The 23,151-nt window shown below is 44.8% G+C and overlaps 1 protein-coding gene across 5 annotated transcripts in view; it reads right to left on the bottom strand.

The window, feature by feature from the left end:
• usp54b (ubiquitin specific peptidase 54b) overlaps window positions 1-23,151 on the bottom strand; it is a 63,672-nt gene that overhangs the window by 36,412 nt on the left and 4,109 nt on the right. For 3 of the 5 annotated variants that reach the window (XR_004554088.2, XM_034106876.2, XM_034106874.1), the window contains exons 2-3: window positions 16,813-17,419; window positions 2,367-2,459 (exon numbers count right to left, since the gene is read on the bottom strand). Coding sequence is in view for 4 of the 5 variants with exons in the window: in XM_034106876.2 (XP_033962767.1) it covers window positions 2,367-2,459; window positions 16,813-16,968 (249 nt within the window). In the remaining variant the exon portion in view is untranslated. The other 2 variants (XM_034106877.2, XM_034106878.1) reach the window with 2 other exon arrangements.

The following is a 23,151-nucleotide window of genomic DNA, read 5'->3' as shown; positions in this document are numbered from 1 at the left end:
TAATCCTCATTTATCTCTTTAGGTTTCTCTAAAAAGAAGAATTGAACATGCCATTAAAGTTCATTTGGTGCGTGTCTTGCCCATTTATAGGGGACTTTTATCTGCTTTGCCGTAGGGGCCGCAGCTACAAACAGACTGTAAGAACAACGCTACATCTGCCTCTGACAAAAGAGAGACGCTGACAAGACGGTTAATGAAAAGTGACAGGAAAATGTGAACACTTATTGGGGTGACAATACCTTTCATTTGTACACCCACAAGCATCTCTGTGTGTGTGTGTGTGTGTGTGTGTGTGCGTGCGTGCGTGCGTGCGTGCGTGCGTGCGTGCGTGCGTGCGTGTATATCCCAGTGTGGATGGAAAGATTTGTGAGCACCTCAAGGTGTATGTGTAAAGCAGCATAACGTGTGCGGCATGCTAGTAAGATGTGTGTGCATGCATGCATAGGTATAGGTGTGTGTGTGCATGCATGCATAGGTGTGTGTGTGTGTGTGTGTGTGTGTGTGTGTGTGTGTGTGTGTGTGTGTGTGTGTGTGTGTGTGTGTGTGTGTGTGTGTGTGTGTGTGTGTGTGTGTGTGTGTGTGTGTGTGTGTGTGTGTGTGTGTGTGTGTGTGTGTGTGTGGCATCGCGGCATGGGCTCTGCTGGCTCAGCGCTTTCAGTCAGCCAATTAATTACAGAGAAGCGCTGGAGACAGAACAGTAGAACACACACAACGACACTCCTAGACACACACACACACACACACACACACACACACACACACACACACACAGGCAGTACATTACAAAAAACACTTTCCTTCACTCAGACACATTTTGTCATCATTGATGCAACAAATGGCTGGAACAGAGCTGCATATGGCTCGTTCATTACCAGAGTTTCATCATCTTCATCTGCTGTGTGGTTACTTCCCATCAGCAGCTGCAGGAACACAACAGTGCTTCAACCTGAGACTAAAAGCTATAAAACTGTACACTGTGCGCTCTTTCTAAAACCTTTTTGTAACGCAGCTCTTCAGAGGGAAAAAGTATCTGTTGCATAGTGCGTGACAAACAGGGATACACTTCCCTAAGTCCTGCATTCAAATGGTTAAAAGGAAAATATAAAGTATTAAGAATACAATACTAATTTTGAGGGAGATGAGAGTAATTTGATAAAGGAAACAAGAGTCTATAAAGAGGAAGAAGGACACAAAATAGGAAGAGCACAAAGGGGAGGTGATACAACAAAGAAAGGAACCTAAGGAGTAGGATGACCCGAAAATTCAGAACAAGCTCGGATCATGTCAGTAAATCCTTTAAATCAAACCAAACCAAACCCCAGTTTTAATTAGTTATAGCGTGATTAAAAAATCATAATAACTAAACATTATTTTGGTGTTTCCCACTGCACTGTTATGTCTGGGGCTGTTGTAGTTGTAGTGCTGTAGTGAAGTGTTGTACTGTAGTTTCGCAAATTAATAAACATTTATGCATGTCTCGGCGCATGTGTTGAGTTTAGGGAGCACATTTTAAAGTTGTGTTTAGTTGGTAACCCTTCATTTATAAAACTTTTGTGAGGATAGGTTTTTAGGCAGTGAGTCTCGTGCAAGTCTTAACAAGGTTTAGCAAACCAATGGTTAAAGGGAAATTAAACCATCAATGAGAAGCAATAACACTATCAATCATACTACCGCTGTTTTTTTAACACTGTATGTTAAGAACTGGGGACAACGGCCAACTCCCCTGCCACAAATGTCACACTTCCTCAACGTGTCATACTACAAATGAAGAAAAAGGGTACGAAAAACGTAAACGACGAGACATAATGAGTAATGGTGAGTGGTCAGTAATAAATGATATACAGGTATTATTATAAGCCAGTTAAACTTCATTTTATGTAAATTCTATGTTCACTGTCAGAAGTGAAGCGGGTACTTATTTAAATGTTTGTGATCAAAAACTCTTTTATTTCTGCTTTTTTAAACAACTATCAAAAGGTATTGTTTTCAGCAGTTACATAAAACCCTGCAAGAATCCCCCCCAGCTGTGTTTGCGAGGAGATAGGTCTCTCCAACAGTACCTCTGGGTATCCAAAGAAAAAGATGGAATAAAAGAATAAAAGGAGGGAAAAGCTGCCGACTCTAGCTGTCAGATAAATGCAGCACCGTGTATCCCCCTGATATGTGTCGGACGAAATGTAGGAAGTGAAAAGGAAACACTTAAGCAAAGTACCCCTCATGTGGTGAGGTACACCACTTCAGTAACGACCGTCTGGTTTACATTTCTGACAACAGGAGAGAAAGTGAGATAACCACCGTGTCACCGCCAACACAGCAGAGTAATGGCCACTACAGTACAAAGAGAACAAAGAGAGAGTGTGTTTTACCTTTAAAGCACAAAAGATACACGAGTCCTCCATGCACTTGTGCGTGGTCAGCTGTCGGAAGCTTCTGCGGAAGATGTCGAGATGCCACAGAACCTGAGAGACAAAATACACATTTACTCACAAATAAAGGAATTGTATTTACTTTTTAATAGTAATAATATTGTTTATTTTAGTTAGCTACAATTGATGAGATGTTTTGTCCCAGGTCTCACTGGAACTGAGGCCTTTTTACTTCTTCTGTTTTTCTTGTGTTGGTCGCCTTCCTCTCTCTTTTTTTCTCTTTTTTCTCTCAGCAACAGCAGTTTATTAATATTTAAATGTGTAATTGTGTTTCGTCAGTCCTATGGATGAGTTGTCATCCGGTGTGCTTCAAAGAGAAAAAGGACAGTCCAGGCAAAACTTGTAATAGTTAGTGTTTTAACTTTCTTACGTTAGCTAGCTTACAGCAGATCTGCAAGAAAATTACATTACATTGCATTTAGCTGACGCTTTTATCCAAAGCGACTTACAATAAGTGCATTCGACCAGGAAGACACAACCTTGAAGAAAACAGAATCATATAAGTACATCAGGTTTCATAGAGCCAAACATTTCAAGTGCTACTCAACTGGCTATAGATAAGCCAGTCCTTTATTAGTATATAAGTGCTTTGTTAGCAGTTCTTTGTTAGTAATTCTATCACTCAAGGTGGAGTCGAAAGAGATGAGTTTTCAGTCTGCGCCGGAAGATGTGCTTTCTGCTGTCCTGATGTCAATGGGGAGCTCATTCCACCATTTAGGAGCCAGGATAGCAAACCCACGTGTTTTTGCTGATGGGAACTTGGGTCCCCCTCGCAGTGAGGGTGCAGCGAGCTGTTTGGCTGATGCAGAGTGGAGTGCACGCGCTGGGGTGTACAGTTTAACCATGTCCTGGATGTAGGAAGGGCCAGATCCATTCGCAGCATGGTACGCAAGTACCAGTGTCTTGAAGTGGATTATAGCAGTTACCGGAAGCCAGTGGAGGGAGCGAAGGAGCGGCGTGGTGTGGGAACATTTTGGAAGGTTGAAGACCAGACGAGCAGCTGCATTCTGGATGAGCTGCAGAGGTCGGACGGCACATGCAGGTAGACCAGCCAGGAGGGAGTTGCAGTAGTCTAGGCGTGAGGTGACGAGAGCCTGGACCAGAACCTGCGTCGCTTTCTGGGTCAGCTGGGGACGCATCCTCCTGATGTTGTAAAGCGTGTATCTGCAGCAGCGGGTTGTAGCAGCGATGTTTGCAGTGAAGGACAGATTGTTATCTAGGGTCACACCCAGATTCCTTGCAGTCTGAGTCGGGGAAACAACAGAGGTGCCGATGTTGATTGTCAGGTCAAGAGTGGGACAATGGAAAAAAAGGAAAAGCAGTTCAGTCTTGTCAAGGTTGAGCTTGAGGTGATGATCAGACATCCACTGAGAGATGTCAGCTAGACAAGCAGAGATGTCATTACGAATCAAGCGATCACATCGTTAAAATATGCCAATAAAACGTACATTTTCACAGTTGGCCAACTTCTAAATCCCCGAATATCAACAAGCGCCAGTTTTTTATTTGCATAGTTTTTGAAACTGCAGTGCATTCCTCCTAATTGCAGTGTTCTCGGCCATTGTAACGTGTTTGCCTGTCAGCCACCGTATTTCCGTTTTTAAAAGAATGAATGTTTATCTTGGTAAGTTCATATTTTGGTTACCACTGATGTACAGTAGATTGAGATAATTATTGATATGTTCTTATCTTACCTTGTCTTATCTTGTAATAACGTTTATTATAACAACATTAAAACAAGACTTACTTACATTGGCTACAACTCTCATGTCTTGGAACAGATATAAAAAGCATCTTGTTAAATATGCTGTTACAGTGTGCCGTCGCTGAGATTGGTGACATGACAGCTCATGGTTGCCAGTTACCATAGTAACACAACATGCTTTCTGGGTGCACAGCAGTCAGAAATAGCAACTGACAGACCGAGTGATGTAAAGTTTTGAAGGAAAAAGGTTATTTTTACAGTGTTTAAAAAAGGAAAATGTGCGATCTTAATACATTGTGTATGTGAGATCTCAGTCAGAATAACAGACCGTTGTTTACATTCAGTCACATGTTGGAAATGTGCTGTTCTGATATATTTTCAGTTCAGGGAGCCAAATTATTTAGTTTTGAGCCTTCTTGATTTCATTTGCATATTAGAAAAATGATGCTACCATCCTGGTGTCAGCACTGTAGTAAATTATTGTTCTTTTGTTTATTCATGACTATAATTGATGTTTTGTCTACCTTTAAATGCTTTGTAAAGTAACCCAAATGGGTAGAGTTAGGGTAAAAATCTACCCAGAAGATAATTAATAACTTTTAACTCCCGTTGTATAAGTGAGATGGTTACAGAGAATCAACACCCCTGGATGCAGCTCTGTGTTGCTTTCAACCATTTGTAGCTAATTGTTTCTCCAGCATATCCCACTGAGTGTGTTTTCTACTTTGTGTATATTCAGATGGAGAGACCCAGTGGGACAGAGAGACAGAAATCTACCAGCACAACGGAAAAGAGACATTTTGAAACTATAGAGAAGAGGTCTGCATGGTGCGTAATTAGAGGAAAGAGCTCTCACTACATTCATTCCGTATATTGAAAGATAATATTGACAGAACACTGTCCCTGAGGCTTCTCTGCAGCACACACACACTTACAGTACGCACAGGTCTAAACGCACGCAGGACACACACAAAACCAATATGTGAGGCAACCTTAGCAATACAAGTCTGCACTGTGTGTGTGAGTGGTGAGGAGGGAAGAAGGGGGTGGAGAATGACAGACTGCATGCTGACGCTAGTGTATGCGTTCTAACTCCCCCCCCCTCTCTGTTTGCCCCTCCTCTCTCTGTAGTTTATTTTTTCGTGATGAATGGGCGTCCTGCACAGCACTGCAGTAGCCACAAGGAGGGCACACTCTCTCCATGCCCATCTCTCTCCATCAGATCCATCTCTTCTTCTCCTCCTATTAACCACATCTATCTCTTTCTCTGCTTTCCTTCCATTTGTTTCGCTTGTTGTTCCCTCCCTTCCCTTTGAACTCCTCTCGTTTTATCCGCAGGAGGATCTCAGAGAAAGGAAACTATCACTGTAACAAAAGGAAATTCTGTTTACAGTAAACATTTCCCGGCAATGAAGACAGTAGAAGTTATTTTACTATCACTGTAGAAGGATATCGCTGATATTACTATTTTTGATAGCTATTAAACTCAAACCCTAACTATACAGTTAGGGCTAGAGCTTGATTCCATATTTGGCTATTTAAAATGATAATTACCTAGGAAGTACCATATATAATTAACTAACTTACAAAGTGATGGAAACGTACACAGAATATAAATTGACTCTACCAGCCGATGTTCTCATTCATAATACTCCGTTCGATGTCTCACTATGGGATGCGCCTCAACGCGTATGCAAACAGAAGCATCAATCTCATTAGGCCAATCCTGATTGGCTGGTGATCTTGACGTCAACGTCAGGGAATCCACCCACCCTTTAAGTAGCTTGCGCTACGACGCAGCGTCATTCAAACACCTCTTCTAGCTTCAGAGCACATCTCGATTTATCAGTAACCGGGCTAGCTTAACGGTCCACAGACTGAACCCAAAGCTAACATTCGGTCGACAGGCGCTTGCCGGTTACTTTTTTGCTTTGCAAGAAGACTGAGCAATATTAACATACCAGTTAATATTGTAATCTGCCTCGCCGTTTCTTTCTGTCGAAATAACGGTAATATTTGATTTTTTCTTCAAGCTAGTAACATACCTGTTGCTAGTTTTTTCTTCCCTCCACACCGACACCACGGTAAAGAGGACGTTCTCTTTTCTCTCTCACACCAGAGGAGACAGAGATAAAAAAAAAGGTACTAACACACCAGTTAATATTCTTTAAAGAATAAAATCTACACCGTCACCTTTTTTCCTTTCGGACTAACGGCAAGGTTGGATTTTTTCTCAGTAACGTACCTGTTACTAGCGTGTCCACTCCACGCCGACACCCCGGCGATCGAAGATGGACCCTTCTCTCCCTCACACCAGAGGAGTCAGGGACTCGGAGGCTCGGCTATGCGGCTGCGGGTCTAAGATTTCAGGCACAGACTCACACCAGGTCTGCTCGTCCTGCCTCTGGCTGGAACACGCCCGGGAGGCTATCGATAACCCCGGCTCGTGCGGGCATTGTACCCGCTTCACCATTAAGAGCCTCCGCCGACGGTTAGCACGCCAAGCTAGCTTGTCGGGGCAGGACCCCCTCATGTCCGCTGATTCGCCGGCCGGCAATCAAGACATGGTGGTGTCCGCCGCAGAGATTGAGCCCCGCGCTGGGGCTCAACAACAGCGACAGCCGCTGAACCGGAGCCCCACGCCGTTTCAGGCTGGGACCCGGTGGCGGCAAGAGCCGCGAGAGCGGAGCCCCGCGCTGTGTCAAGCTGGGGCTCCCAATTGGACCTCACCATGGTTCCACCCGCGGAGGATGTCCTGGAGTTGGACTAGATGGAGGACGAAGAGGATACCTCTGAGTTCCTCCTGTCTGACTCGGATGAGGATGACATCTTCGTTTCATCAGCTCAGGCTGCAAAGCCGGGAGCGATGTCCGCTCCCCCGGGCGAGAGCACACCCGCTTCGCCCGTCCTAATCATGGACTTGCAGGCCGTGTGTCAACGCGCTGTGTCCAGGCTGGACATCCCATGGCCTGAAGTGGCCAAGAAGACCTCCAGATCTCGCTACGAGGGGAATAACTTGCCCCAAGCAGCGAGGACGAAGAGGCAGCTCCCTCCAGTCTTTCCGGAGATGCTGGACGAGGTGTCGGTCTCGTGGAGAGACCGTCCCTTTAGCAACAAGGCCCCAATCCAGGGTGCCTCCTCCCTGGACTGTGACGGTATGGAGAGGCTCGGCCTGCTCCGCAGGCCGCCCATGGAACCGCTGGTGGCAGCCCACCTCCAACCGAGGCTGGCTTCGACACCGAGCAGGAACCCCATGCTACCGGCAAAGGCAGACCGGTTCCAGTCAGCGATGACCGAACGGGCCTATAAAGCCGCAGCTTTGTCCGCCAGGGCACTCAACGTCTCTTCGCTGCTGACCGCCTACCAGGCGGAGCTCTGTGAAGACATATCGAGCAGACCTGAGCCTGCCATGTGGAACGAGATCGCAGCGATCACGGACATTTGCCTCCGTGTGCAGCACTGTGCAGTCCAAGCCACGGGCAAAGCACTGGGAATGATGGTGGTACAGGAGAGAGCCAGGTGGCTCAATCTGACCAACCTTCCAGACCGGGAAAAAGAGGATGTTCTGGACATGCCTATTGTTCCCGAGGGCATATTTGGCTCCGCTCTAGCTTCAATGCAGCTGAGGTGCGAGTCAAAAAGGAAGGGAGACGAGGCTCTCCAGCTCTGTCTCCCCCGAAGGGTCCAGCCGCCACCTCCAATGGTCCCGCGGCAGGCCTTCAACCAAGCAGTCTCACGTCCTGCCCGGTTCAATATACCGAAGCAGCAGAGACCGCAGCCCGTCCCGGGTCCCCAGCCCAGGCACGAGGCAAGAGGGAGCTGGCCAAGAAAATCTCCGGTTCCGGCAGCTGCCGCTCAGGCGCAGCCGACCCAGGTTTTCAGCCACCAGGCGAGGAAGAAGAAGCGGGCGGCTTGACAGCCTCCTCTCCTCTCCTCGATGAAGGAGCTGGAAGTTCCCTGTTCCCCAGCTCCAGAGCACGTTCCAGTGTTGGATGCTCGTGTGTTTTCGGGGTGCCACCATGCCCCCATCTTCCCGCCGCCTCGAGTGATGCCAGAACGTCATCCTCAAGTTCGCGCCATCAGGGAAATGGACTTAACATCAAAGACAGCAAGTTCCGTTTAAGTCACACAAACACATGTCATCATTGTTGTTTCAAAATAAATCATTTTCCACTGTCGTTTCCAGGCTTGAAGCCAAGGGCGCAATAAAAAGAAAAAGAAAAACAATAAAAACAATAAACAGTCTGTCATCTGCCCCTCTTTTGAGAGCGGCTACGGCCTCTCTCAAAAGGCAGACAATAGACGGGATTGTGAAGGCACCACCGCCACGCGCATGCGCAGTGTCGGCCGGGGTTGTCAACCTGGGGTACCACCGTGTTCAGACACTAGAGGGCCCCATAACACAACAAATAGAGACACTGAGGGCAGAAGACAGAGCTGTGACATCTCCGCTCGCTTTGAGAAGCGAAAAGTGGAGGATGCTCACAGATTCTGCTTGGGTTTTCAAGACAGTAACACGGGACTACAGGCTCCAATTCGCTGTCACCCCCCATCACTCCTCGGGCATTCTGTATTTACAGGCCCGGGGAGAGTCGGCCCATATTCTCGAGCAAGAGATTTTCTCGCTACTAGAAAAGAAGGCTTTATCGATAATACCCGCCGAACAGAGTCAGAGCGGCTTTTATTCCAAGTATTTCCTCGTTCCCAAACGGGGAGGGAACGGAATTCGGCCTATACTAGATTTGAGAGCTCTGAACAAATATCTCAAAAGATACAAATTCAGGATGCTCACTCGCACATCTCTGTTGAGTCTTGTGCGCCAAAACGACTGGTTCACATCAGTCGACCTGAAAGATGCGTATTTCCACATCCCAGTATATTACCCACACAGGAAATATCTGAGGTTCGCCTTTCAGGGTGTCTGTTACGAGTACAGAGTACTTCCCTTCGGTCTGTCTCTCAGCCCGCGAGTGTTTGTACGGTGTACGGAAGCCGCGATAGCCCCGTTAAGACAACAGGGTATTCGCCTGGCAACTTATCTGGACGATTGGCTCCTTCTCGCACAGTCGGAGCAAGAGGCTATTACGCAGACGAATGTCCTTGTAAAACACCTGCTCGATCTGGGTTTTGTAATAAACACAGAAAAGAGCATGTTGTCTCCAGCCCAGACTGTACTCTTCCTGGGCCTACGCCTGAATTCGGTGCCCTTTACAGCCCGCTTGTCAGCAGAGAGAGTGAAAGCCTTCAGGGCTTGCCTCGCTCATTTCCAGCCACGCAAATATGTTCTCTTCAGGTCATGTCTGCGGTTGCTGGGTCATGGCGCGCGGAGAGTGATGGTCACTATGAAATGCGTAATGGCTCTGCGCCACTGGCTACACCCGACTTTTCTAGTACGGTCCGTGCCTATGGGTGCTGTCCTATCGCGGAAGGTGGTCACCACAGACGCATGTCTGACGGGCTGGGGGGGTATATACGAAGGTCGACCTGTGAGGGGTCTCTGGAGCAGAGACCTCCAACGGTCACACATAAATTATCTGGAGCTTTTAGCGGTGTTCCTCACCCTGAAACGCTTTCTGCCTTTTCTCAGAGGACATCATGTCCTCGTGAGGACAGACAACACGACCACAATATCGTATATAAACCGCCAAGGGGGTACGACGCACGTACCAGGAGTGATGAACCTCGGGGCGGATCTGCTGTCCAGAGGTGCACCACTATATGCAGACTGGACTCTACATCCAATGATTGTGAGTCAGCTGTGGGTGCGTTACGGCCGAGCCACGGTAGATCTGTTCGCATCAAAAGAAAATGCTCAATGTCAGCTGTTCTTTTCATTGCGCAATTTAAACGCACCGTTAGGCGTGGACGCGCTCGCGCACGTTTGGCCTCCGGTCCTTCTGTACGCGTCCCCACCCCTGGCTCTGATACCCCCAACTCTGGCAAGAGTGAGAGAACAACGCCACACACTTATCCTGATAGCTCCGCACTGGCCTGCAATGTACTGGCTGGCGGAGATATATCAGCTGCTGTGCGGGCAGCCGTGGCAGCTCCCACTACGCAGGGACATACTGTCTCAGGCGGGGGGGGCGATCTTTCACCCACGCCCAGAGCGCTGGGCACTATGGGCCTGGCCCGTGAGTGGTACAATCTGAATACAGTGGGGCTCCCTCAGAAGGTGATAAACACTATTCAGAGTGCAAGAGCTTCCTCCACCAGGTCTCTCTATGACTGTAAGTGGAGGGTGTTTGAGGAGTGGTGCCTTCAAGAAGGACACATCTCTTTTCAATGTCCTGTCGGGGTGATTTTATCATTCCTACAGGACTTGATCGATAAACACAGAGCTTTCTCTACGATCAAAGTGTACCTAGCTGCTATTGCTGCATGCCATGTGGGCTTTGAGGGAAAGACGGCTAGCCAACATCCTTTGGTCTGCCGTTTTATGAAGGGAGCTCGCAGGCTCCTCCCTGTCTCCAGGTCACTGGTGCCCTTATGGGACTTGGCAGTGGTTTTAGATGGGCTCACTCGACCTCCATTTGAACCCCTGGAAGAAGCTGACATGGAACACCTGTCACTGAAGACAGTGCTGTTACTGGCTCTGGCATCTGCCAAGCGAGTCAGTGACATTCATGCGCTCTCTGTACATCCTTCATGCACTCAGTTCGCCCCGGGGCAAACGAGGGTGTTGCTGAAGCCCAACCCTGCCTTTATACCTAAGGTGGTTGGCTCATGTACCCCCATTGACATTGTGGCATTTCCTCCGCCGCTGTGTTCCTCTGAGGAACAGCGGCCGAATTTGCTGTGTCCAGTCTGTGCTTTACGCACCTATATGGACAGGTCAAAAGAGTTTCGATGCAATGACCAACTCTTTGTATCCTGGGCTAACCCTCAGAGGGGCAAGCCCGTTACCAGGCAACGGCTCTCCCACTGGAAAGCGATTGCTCTGGCTTATACGAGTCAGGGTTTGCAGGCACCAACGGGCCTGCGTGCTCATTCTACTCGTGGACTGGCTACATACTGGGCTTTGTTCAAGGGTGTTTCCATCCAAGACATTTGTGCAGCAGCGAGCTGGTCCTCGCCGCTCACTTTTGTCCGCTTTTACAGGCTAGATGTCTCCGCTCCAAGTGTGGCCCGCACAGTGCTGGGCCCCGTGTTGAGACAGGTTATATCTGTTAAGTTCTGGTTGTTTTTGGTGATTTTCGAGATAAGCATGTCTAGCAATACGGGAGTTTCAATATCCCATAGTGAGACATTGAACGTAGTGTTATGAATGAGAACTATAGGTTACTTACGTAACCCCAGTCCTCAGAGTAACATGAAGTGAGATGTCTCACCAGAAGGCCCTTCTTGCTAAGGCGAAGCGAGAAGAGGTGCTTATTTTGAATGACGCTGCGTCGTAGCGCAAGCTACTTAAAGGGTGGGTGGATTCCCTGACGTTGACGTCAAGATCACCAGCCAATCAGGATTGGCGTAATGAGATTGATGCTTCTGTTTGCATACGCGTTGAGGCGCATCCCATAGTGAGACATCTCACTTCATGTTACTCTGAGTACTGGGGTTACGTAAGTAACCTATAGTTTTTATCTTTATGTTATCTTGTAGCTGCTTGATGTTCATGTAATGACAAAAGCCGGTATTTGATTGGCTGTAGTAGTCTTAAGAGAGGAGTTCCTGTCTCATTGTTTGTCGAGACAAAAGGAAAGTGTGAGATAAAAAGCTTTAAGGAGAATATTTAATACCGCGCTAATTCAAGAATTATCTTTAGTTTTGATTGCTATGTTGACATGTTTGCAGATTTCTCGCAATTTTATGCTGTTACCGAACAAATCCACAAGGCCAATTTCAACATATTTTTCTGAGTGAATAACCACAACATGACATTCTGGTACAACACACATCACAATTGAATGAGCCAAAAACGAGCCGAAGTTAGAGACCATGTTTGCCCTGAGGGACCTCAACTGTCAAAAAACATTTAATGATTAGCAGCAAATGGCCAAAAGTCACTGTTATGGAATAACAGTTACACAGCTATATCTATTGGAAGGTTGCTAAGATTAGCCAACATAGGCTATGGTTCATACCACACCAAATAGAACTATAGCATTTACACCTTTCAGTACAATAAACTCTCAGTATAGTTTTTGGTTTATGAATTCAAAGTCAAACATTTCATTTTATAGCTCTTTTATTGATATAGTAACAACAGACAATATTTAGAAATGTGTTATCATGCATTTCTGTGTATTTGCTTTGTTCAAAAGGGACATATTATGCTTTTTTGGGTGTTATTTATGTGAATGGTCTGCAAAGGCTAAACTCCCCAAGTTCCCTCCAGAGGGATTTTCTCTCCCACACACTCCCCCTGACCCTGCCTGAAACGCCTCTATTGTAGTCCTATGTTTACTTCTGGAACATAGTGACATCACTACGTAACATTTGCGCTTCTGTTGGCTAATGCTTCAACACATTGTACGTGATAGGCTAAGGGGCGGGACCTCTTTAAGCGGTTGACCAATCCCAGGGACTACGGATGGAAATTAGCTCAAAGCTAAAATCCAGCATATTTACACTTGAAGCATTATTTGTCTGAAGTGTTCATTAAGTAAGGGATAATATGCAGCGAGGCGGTCATTATGGGTAAAAGAACACCCGACAGGCAGATCAGGATCCCGACGCGAAGAGCACATTATCCCTTACTTGTCCTTATTCAAATAAACGATTAAATGAAAATGAAATGAAACAGAGCTGGCCAGCTAACCAATCAGAGGAGACTGGGCTCTAGTTTCAGACAGAGGGTGAAAAGAGGTGCTGCAGCACAAGCAGTATGAGAAAAATAAAGACCTTTTTGAACATTAAAGCATGGAGACATGTCACAGTAGAGACACAAGGTACAAATATGAAACCTGAAAACTAGCATAAAAGGGCCCCTTTAAAGGGTTTATAATTCATGGCTTCTTTTGTTGTAAATGTCAATAATTGGTAAATTAACAGATTTTGTTTGATACTGCGACAAAAGACAAATAAGTTATTAACTATAAAGAAATCCATTAGTAATGACAAAGAACAAAATATTGACAATGTGTAGAAAACAAACACTAAACTGTAAACACAGAGGAATCTAAAAAGATTTGGATTAGAGACTAATGTAGTGTTATTAATGATGGGAAACGCTGTCCCAGTGAGGTACAATGTCAGGCAGAACAATTGTGCATCAGCTGACCAGCGTCAGATCGCTCTTATAAACAACGATCATATTCAAACAAGCCACAAGTTGCATTCAATTAACGCAATAAAGGCATCTATCTGATCCGACTGGCTCTCACCCTGCCTTACACGGCTGTTCCTGCACCTCCTGTTCCTGTCTCTCATTACCTCCTATTCCTGCTTTTTGTGCATCACATGATACTGCTGCCATGACGACAGTCAGTTCTTAATTTTGCTGCCCTTTTGACCTCGGTTATCTGTCTGCCGGCTGATGGGTTTTCACAGCAGATATTCTGACGTGCCATAGTAGCAAAGGCCCAGCAGTCATTACAGTGTGACAGCATGCATAATACTAGCACCCTGAAAGTGAATCAGATAGATACAAATGTAGATCCATCATTTTATTATTCACAGCTCTGCTTTTCTTACTGTGACATGTTCAAAATGTCTTGTGTGAAGAAGGTCATTTGTTCAGCCTCTCATCATCCTCTGACATCCACGCCCACCTTTGCACCTGCTCTATCTTCATCCTCTATCTTCATCACCTGCTGAGTATATTACACTTTGCTTTTAATCAGAGATGCCTATATTAAACCAGAATTGTGATATTTGCTTTACCTTAATAAAGTGCTGCTAGTGTCTAAATCCAATCATGGAAATGTAACATAATGGCAGTTGTTATGAGCAAATACTGTTTATTTTCTACTGGCCTTAAACATGAGACATTATTCTGTTCCAAAATAGTAATATATCTGTGATACTGCATGCTTCATACTGAATGTATCTTTAGATCAAATTAATGCCTGCTTGTTTCTTAAAGGTTTTCCACACTGCGGGATATTGAACCCAATATTGAAGTGATTTTTGCAGCATATTGTCACATTTAGTTACACTACATCTGTATAAAGGCACATGATTAAAAAAACAGTAGCTACTGTATACCTCAACAGAAAATATATAGATACTATAAAACATGTGATATTTGAAAATAATGTGACTATAATTAAACAAGGTATTCTGGCTTATTAATGTTCTTCCTCACTGCTGAATCCCTCTACACACACACACACACACACACACACACACACACACACACACACACACACACACACACACACACACACACACACACACACACACACACACACACACACACACACACACACACACACACACACACACACACACACACACACACACCTTTGCTGGATGAGTGAACCCATGTGCTTCTTTAATGCCTATTACTTCCACAGCTATTTTATTTTCAAATCTTGAAAAGATGCTGAGCACATACACTACACCTCACAGCAACTTGCTTTCTCTCATTAAAATGTTACACATCCAAACCAAAAGAACACTACTAATGCTGCTGCTGCCATCCAGCAGCTCCACTGCAGCAGTGAGGGGCCCTCAGGGGCCAGGGGGACAGCAGCACTGTTTCACTTACTATCAATAAGTGCATTGAGGAGAAAACATCGCTGCAGCAAATAAGAGCTGCACTGCTTAGTCAACTTATTGATTAGTCAATCAACTATTTCGATAGTAGCTTAATCGCTCTAGCAAAAACTGCTGTTTGCAGCCTCTCAAATATGAATACCTTCTACTTTTCACTGTTTTATGTCATATTAAGATGAAAATCTTTGGGTTTTGGACTCACCAAGACATTTAAAGACATCACCTTGGACTTTGCGAAACTTGGATGGACATTTTTCACTATGAAAATAAATGCACGCAGCTCCACAGCAGATTTAATCACAGCACTTATTTTATTTGTACTTGAGAAATAAATTAACTTAAATTACACCAATAAGTAATTCAATTACATTTCTCAAAAAACAAAAAAAACGTGTTTCTCAAATTTGAGGATTTGCTGTTATCTGTTGTATCTGTTTTTGTCCAACCTTATATTCAAGACATCATTTTAAGCTCTGTAAATATGCGATGGATACTTACATTTTTTAACATTTTGCATTTTAACATTTTATAGACCAAGGAAACAAATTCTAGTTTGAGATGTTCTTAACATGAACTTTTACTCTCATGTTTCACCCACGCATGTTGGCTAACTCAAATCTATCTAGATAATGTAAGCAGACAGTTCACATGCAAACACGGCACAGAGAAACTGGGAAACAGCAAAACAGCATCTACCTTTATCCTCACTTGCCTGTGTCCTCTCTCCTGTGTGTGTGTGCATGTGTGTACATGTGTCCTGTGTGTGTCCTTGGCCCACTTCTCTCCCTGTTGAAGCCGCTTCACCTCCTTTGTTGAGGCATCTTCTTCATTTCACATATAAACGAAACGTCCTTCACTTTGTCTTTTCATCTTTCTCTTATCCTCTCACCACAAACGCTCTTTTGTTTTTGCCCCTACCTTATCAGACTCTTTATTTCCACTCTTTTCTGCCAGCAGTACCCCCTTTTTTCATACTGTATACTCCTCATCCCTCTTTCTTCTTTTCTCCTCCTTCAGCAACTTTTCTTCTTCTCGTCTATCCCTCTGCGCTCTGCAACTCTCCCTAAGCTTCTGCCCCATCATCCCCCTCCCTTTTCACCCTACTCCTCTCTCTCTCTTCAAGCCAATAGTCAAGAGGCATGTGTGTGTGTGTGTGTGTGTGTGTGTGTGTGTGTGTGTGTGTGTGTGTGTGTGTGTGTGTGTGTGTGTGTGTGTGTGTGTGTGTGTGTGTGTGTGTGTGTGTGTGTGTGTGTGTGTGTGTGTGTGTGTGTGTGTGTGTGTGTGTGTGTGTGTGTGTGTGTGTGTGTGTGTGTGTGTGTGTGTGTGTGTGTGTGTGTGTGTGTGTGTGTGTGTGTGTGTGTGTGCAGAACATAAGTTTGTGCCAGCTGGAAGTCTTGGGAGGAGGGAAGCGAGTTGTGTGTGTGTGTAAAGAGAGAGAGGAGCTGCAGCAGTTGCAGTGCAGTGTAAGCATCCTCACACACAGACTGGATGTCCACACTGAAGCCAGACTGGCAGCGGTGCCAAAACCCACCGAAACACGCAAACACCCGATAATATGGTCCTAATCTCATCCCTGCAGTGCTTAAATATCAATTTACTGCAGTGTGAGGGGGGGGGGGGCTTTAAACTGTGGGAGCATGAGTGTGTGTGCTAGCATTGTGCGGTTGGTGCAGAAAGTATTTCCTGTCTGACAAAAAAAATGAGTCTTTTCAAATGTTCTCAGTATGCAAGTATGGAGAGTATTAGCGAAACAGTTGTAGTCATTTAAGACATCATACAGGAAACTACTGCTAAAATATTTTTAGTATGGGAGGTTGTATTTTTAAAGTGTTAGTTGTTTTTAAAGTATTGTGATGGAAATGTCTTCCAGTGTGTGTGTGTGTGTGTGTGTGTGTGTGTGTGTGTGTGTGTGTGTGTGTGTGTGTGTGTGTGTGTGTGTGTGTGTGTGTGTGTGTGTGTGTGTGTGTGTGTGTGTGTGTGTGTGTGTGTGCGTGCGTGCGTGTGTGCATTTATCCGACTGACCTGCAGAGCGCTGTTGAGGAAGCAGCTGTTCTGTCCCGGTTCGTTGCTCAGGCCTTTGCTGGGTGCAATAGAGGTCATGGTTCTCGGGGTCACCAGCCCCTGCACCCCTCCTACTGCTCCGCCACCCGACGCAAAGTAGTTCCTCTTCCACGACATTACTACCTGGACCCCCCCGTTTCCACGGCGAGGCGAGGAAGGGGAGGGGAAGGGGCGGGGCAGTAGACCAAGCGACGGCCTCTATGTCACTCCCATGAGAGAGAACGAGGGGGAATGAGAGAAGAGCTGAGGCGGAGGAGGCAATGGAGGGAGGAAGAGGAGGGAGGAAGAGGAGGGAGGACGTAGACCGAGGAGGTGTGGTGAGTCTTGGATGGGGATTTGGCACCCATACAACCCTCTCCCTGTCCAGCCGTGTTTTTACTTTAAAATCTGTCCACTTGCTGGAGCCAGCGGTTGGCTTTTTATGTTTTTAGCTCCTTGGATTTAGCAGTTTTTGTTTGAGGACTTGAGAGTGTGTCCAACGCGTCCTTTGGCAGATCCTAGCAGATAAATGTTGTTTAGGCGGCACTTCTGCTCCTCTTCAACACTTTTATATCCTTTTTCACTTTGCCTGTAAGACACAAAGGCAAACTTGTTAGAACGGCACAAACAAAACTAGAAGAGCACACACAAGCTGTATATGAGCCTTCTAACTATACAACATTGCATAATATGCTGTCTAACGAGAGTTTCAATAGAAGTATAAACATTGCAAGTAAAGTGGTTAAAAACTGTTGCTGTTGTGGTTGTTAAAACTAGAGTTCGAAGCCCTCTCATGGCTTAAAAATGCAACCACTGCTGCTAGCAATGAAGATTGCCAAGTGACAATAATGGTTATGGCCTACCCTAAACTTGTGGAAGCCAAGTTTTGCTCCATAGTGTTAGCTAGCTCACTGCGGGGGCTACTGACCTAGCCTATTCCAAAAATGTGGTTTGATTTTCAAATGCGCTTGGCAGACAGGCATGGTTATGTATAAAATATATGTATTGCATTGTCTATTAATATTAAATCAAAGAAACATCAAACCTGTATAGAAAAAACGATCCTATAGTCAATAGAGGATAAACATCAATCGTTCAAGCTTTTTGTGGTCTTTTAGCCCCTTAAGATAATTGTTTTGGTTTTATTGACATTTTTAGTATAGTTTTGTCTCATTTTTTAACTTGTTTTCGTTAAACCCACAGTATACAATCTCCTCAGCACCGAACAGGAGGCAGGTGACTAGCTATTTGAACATTTAACAGCTAAGCTAGCAGTTCTCAGAAGATGGTGGGGACCAAAATAGAGTTGAAAGGAGAGTAAATATTGGACTTACATTTGATAGTTGGACAGAAACAGAATACTAATTTTTGCTAATTTTGTTCCCTGTGGGATTTAAGCAGCCAACTTTAGTAGCTGATGGTTAGTCTAAGAAGTGACCGTCTGCTTGTTTTGATGTTCCTCTGTCCCCTAGTGGCCACAAATCAATGACTCAGAAACGTATATGCTTCTTGTCTTCGTAACATGACTCCGTAAAATCAGCACATTGAACAGTGTAGCACTGCATCAGTCAAACGGGGGCTGTTCGGAGAAATCTGTTATGTCATTTCATAATCAGTACTTAGGGACATTATCTGGAGCTTATACTGGTTTGAGCATCACTATGCACAGCTTCCGGATATGTGTGAGGGAGAAAAAAAAGAAGCAGATTGTGTGTGTTTGTCACCCTATAAATGTGCGTGGGTGTGTGTACATGAAGTTGCATAACACCACAGGGCAGTAGCTAACAGCTCCGCAGTGCCCCCCCTCTCTTCCCCTATAGCAACCAGGCAAAGTTCCCTCGCCTGGTTGCCGGGCTGCGTTGCCACCATAGCACCCCCTTGGCTAAAAGCCAGAGGGCTGCGCCATAGAGACAGTCCCATGGGATTGGGGTGGCGAGTTGGGGGGCGAGGAGGGAGCTGGTATGGAGTTTGGGGGGACGTCGTGGCAAGGGCAGCAAGTGAAATGAATCAGTTCATCCACCTGTCACACAGACCTACTGCATTCTGACAAATTCCCACACTTATCTATGTACACCATTTCTTTTTTTTTAAATGGATACCTTAATCCATAAACAAACAAATCCAAATTGCCAGAGGACTTATAAAGGGATTTGGCTGGCATGCCCCTGTGTGCCATTTTCCTCTACTGAACAGCATCCTGAGCTTCTGTCTCAGCATACAGTGTGTGCATGCGAGTGTGTGTGTCTCCCCACTGAGCCTGCGGAGTGTGTGATCACACATCCTCCCTCTGACTGGCTGCACCCTACAGCCAAACACAACCGAGATGTCTCTGACAAGCCCCTCGCACAGACGCCTGTTATTTGGTGTGTGCGTGTGTGTGCGTGTGTGTGTGTGTGTGTGTGTGTGTGTGTGTGTGTGTGTGTGTGTGTGTGTGTGTGTGTGTGTGTGTGTGTGTGTGTGTGTGTGTGTGATCTTCAGCTAGTTACCATGGCAATAGGCCAAGCAATAGGCCAAGCAGCAGGCACGCGGGGGACAAGCAGAACCATGTGATTTAACTGAGAGACACACACACTGTGCTGCACTGGTTGAGAAACACACACACACACACACACACACAGACTAAGACACACCGAGACACACACAGGGCTGGCGAGTGATGATGATGTGTATTGATGGTAGAGAGTTCCTGGAAGCCAGAGTGAGTCAAGGCACAAGTCAATCAAACTCCCTGACCCTGCGCTGGAGGCATAAGGAAGCGGGACCACTGGAGCAGCCAGACAGCAAACACACATGGAAGACGGTTCCACGTGCAGCGTCCAGGTGAACACACTGGCTGTTCTGTCAGACACAGACAGTCTGTGAGGCTTCATTATCTAACCTTATGGAAATCAGACCCAGTTCAGTTTGATAATTGCATCATTTAAAATCGCGATTTCGATTTAAAATCGATTAATCGTTCAGCCCTAGCTCACAGCTTAATAAAAAGACATTTGAACAGAGGTTTGTCTTTCCAGAAACAATGTCCTGGTTACCCTGAACAGTTCACATACATTCCCGTAAACAGCTTTCAAACAGTTTCAATTTAAGAGATTGTCCCTAAAATAACTTTTGAAAGCATGGGAAATAATACCAAAACTCTCAGTCACAGAAGTGGGAAATATGCTCTTTAGTACTTTTGTGAACAGACCCTTGAACTTCTTCAACAGAACAGACATTTGACATTAAAGGCTAGCATTATTATAGTACTGAAGTGTGATAGCAACAAATAGCAGGAGCAGGCAGATAACGTGTGTTGTTGACGTGTGAGTTAATGACCAGGAGAAACCTAGGTGTAAGGAAGGTTGAATGTTAAGTAAAACATCAAGGGGACATTAAATCTGAATTTGTATCCAAATGGATGTGTGAGTCAGTGTGACACAAGATGAGTACTTGTGGATCGATAAAGCCAGCGAGGGCACAGCTGGGAGCATTGAGGACAGACAGCTGTTTTCATTGTTCCACTTCACTGTCACTCTAATAGTAATAATCCTTTTCCTTTACATTTTCCCTGTTTCTGTCTTTTTCCCCAGGCCCTCGAACAATTTCTCACACAATCTTTTCACTATCTAACCCACAGCTTTCCTCTTCACCTCCATCTTCCCCCTTTTATCGCCTATTTCCTCTGAACTCTTCAAGCAACATGCAGGAATCAGAATCTGAAAGAATGGCTCAATTAATGTTTGACCCCTGGTGCACTTTGACGCTTCCTCACAAACCAAAATCAAATGCAATTAATGTAAACATCCTGAAAAAGTACATGCACACATATATGCTCTTAATTAAGTAATGAAAATATTGGTGTACACACGGCATCTATTGCACGTCTGTCCGTGGGAGAGGGATCCCTCCTCTGTTGCTCTCCCTGAGGTTTCTCCCATGCTCCCCTTTAAACTGTGGGTTTCTTTGGAAGTGTTTCCTTGTACGATGTGAGGGTCTAAGGACAGAGGGTCTAAGGACAGAGGGTCTAAGGACAGAGGGTGTCGTATTTTCATATTGATATTCTGTCCAAACTGTGAAGACCACTGAGACAAATGTAACATTTGTGATAATTGGGCTATATAAATAAACATTGATTGATTGATTGATTGATTGATTGATTGATTGATTGGTTGATTGGTTGGTTGATTGATTTATTTATTGGTTTATTGATTGATTGATTGATTGATTTATTGTGTCCTAACATTCATCTGAAAAATTGGGACTTAAACGTTCTATTATTTTACAATTAAGAAATAGAGCAGTGCAGTGATGAGTCCTAAAACCTGGAAGTGAGTTAGCATTTTACCACTACGGGTTCCCTCGTCTCAGTCAATGGGCTTTCTCTTTTGGAAAATAGCTGAAAAGAAGGTCTGTGGTTGACACAAATTTAAGAGACGGATCACGTTTTGTTCTACGACATTAAATACATCAGCAGTGACCCCACTGGTGTCTGAAAAACGATGGTTGTTAACAAGTGGCTGAATAGGACCACAGAAGTTGTCGAGGACGTTGTACGTCATTACGCCGAACTCGTAAACACTCCCGCTTCTTTGCGCCTGTTCTGCTTGAAAGCAAGTACCTGCGTTCTTGCAAACTGTTAAAACAAACGCTTTAACTTGTACAATTTAGAATCTGTATTTTTGAATATCGATCTTAAGTTGGCGTGACGTTGAAGTCGTGCGACCCTGCTGTACTCGGCTGTAGTTCGATTATAGCATAACGTCAGCATTTTGCTTCTGGCGATTAAATTTATGATTCGAAAATTATAGAAGTAGGGTAGACATGTGGATATTATTCGGCTGAACAAAACGTGTATTTATCTAACAGGTTCGTGTTCCACAGACCTTATTTTTTACAATATTCCAAAAGCCTATGGAGAAATCCCATTGCTTTTTTGTCGAAGGAACCCATGCGCAGCTTACTTCTGGGTCGGCCTACAAAGATACGTCATCCCTGCCCGACTCTATAAGATATATCTAATATTTTACCAAGGTCCCTGAGAGCTCCCGAGCCGCAAGGTTAGAAACCACTTGTGTAATATACACTATATGGCCAGACATAATGGTATACAAGGCCATTAAACCCCTGCAGTGTGTGTGTGATTGTTGAACTCATTATTTCTAAACCATAAACAATATAATGCTGATATTAAAGCCACCGGTCTGGTCTCAGACTTTGCAGTTTTAGGAACCTGGCTGCGGGGACTTTCTGCCACAAGAGAATTACTGAGGTCGAGCACTGGCGGTGGGCAATACCGGCTCACATCTCATTTCAGCTCATCCCAGAGGTGTTTGATGGGGTCAAAGTCTGGGTCTGTGCAGGCTGGAACAATTGTTCCACAACAAACTGGCGAACCACATCTTTAAAAATCTCATTTTGCAGGGAAGGATCTTTCCCTGCAAAATGAGAGACAGAGAAGGATCTTTTCCAAACTGTTGTTAGCACAATTGGAAGCACCCCTTGTTGTCTAAAATGGTATATTTGCAAGAAGCTGACACCAAGTAGCTGTTCTGAAGCCTTAGTGGAGTTTGTCATGGATTGTAGATGTTGAAATTCAAGACTCCAAATTGCTTTGCCTAATAGTTTCAAATGTCAAGAGGTCAAGAATGCAAAAAAAATGTCTGACCTTATTCCCGTTTTTGGGTTTAAAGGTACTTCAGAAAAGTTTTGAATGATATGTCCCCTTTAGAATGAGAGCAAAATACAGAGCTACAGTATGAAAGACAAACCAGAATAAAAGTACAGAAAAGTATGTGTCCTTTTACTTTTACCTCCAAGAAAGGTCACAGACTCCTTTGTTCCCATTTCAGACCCTGTAGTCTACAGCAGGGGTGTCCAAACTACGGCCCGGGGCCAAATGCGGACCGGCCCGCAAGTCATTTTTAATCGGCCCTCAGCAGACTGTAAAAGTATAATGGAATATGGCCCACAAATTAAACTTGTGCTCGTCTTGGGTTGTACTTCATTAATATATGTAAACATATATTACTCAGCAGTATTCATGTGTTAATAGGCCCACTTTTCAGTTTAAAACCATTTCTAACAAATCTAAGTTGATAAGAAAAAAGCCCAATAACTAATTTATATCAATCAATCAATGTTTATTTATATAGCCCAATATCACAAATGTTACATTTGTCTCAGTGGTCTTCACAGTGTGTACAGAATATCAGTATGACAATACTGTATATAACAAGCTGCCAACACAATAACTGAAACCCTAGGGATAGCTGTGTGTTTCTTTGTATCAATATCAACCATCATTTACCTACATTTCATTGATTTTCCTAACTTATAACTTAT

Source organism: Pseudochaenichthys georgianus, chromosome 19, assembly GCF_902827115.2.
Source record: "Pseudochaenichthys georgianus chromosome 19, fPseGeo1.2, whole genome shotgun sequence".
In the NCBI taxonomy this organism is placed as follows: Eukaryota; Metazoa; Chordata; class Actinopteri; order Perciformes; family Channichthyidae; genus Pseudochaenichthys; species Pseudochaenichthys georgianus.
The sequence above is the reverse complement of the archived record's forward strand: the minus strand, read 5'-3'. Positions and strand labels throughout refer to the sequence as shown.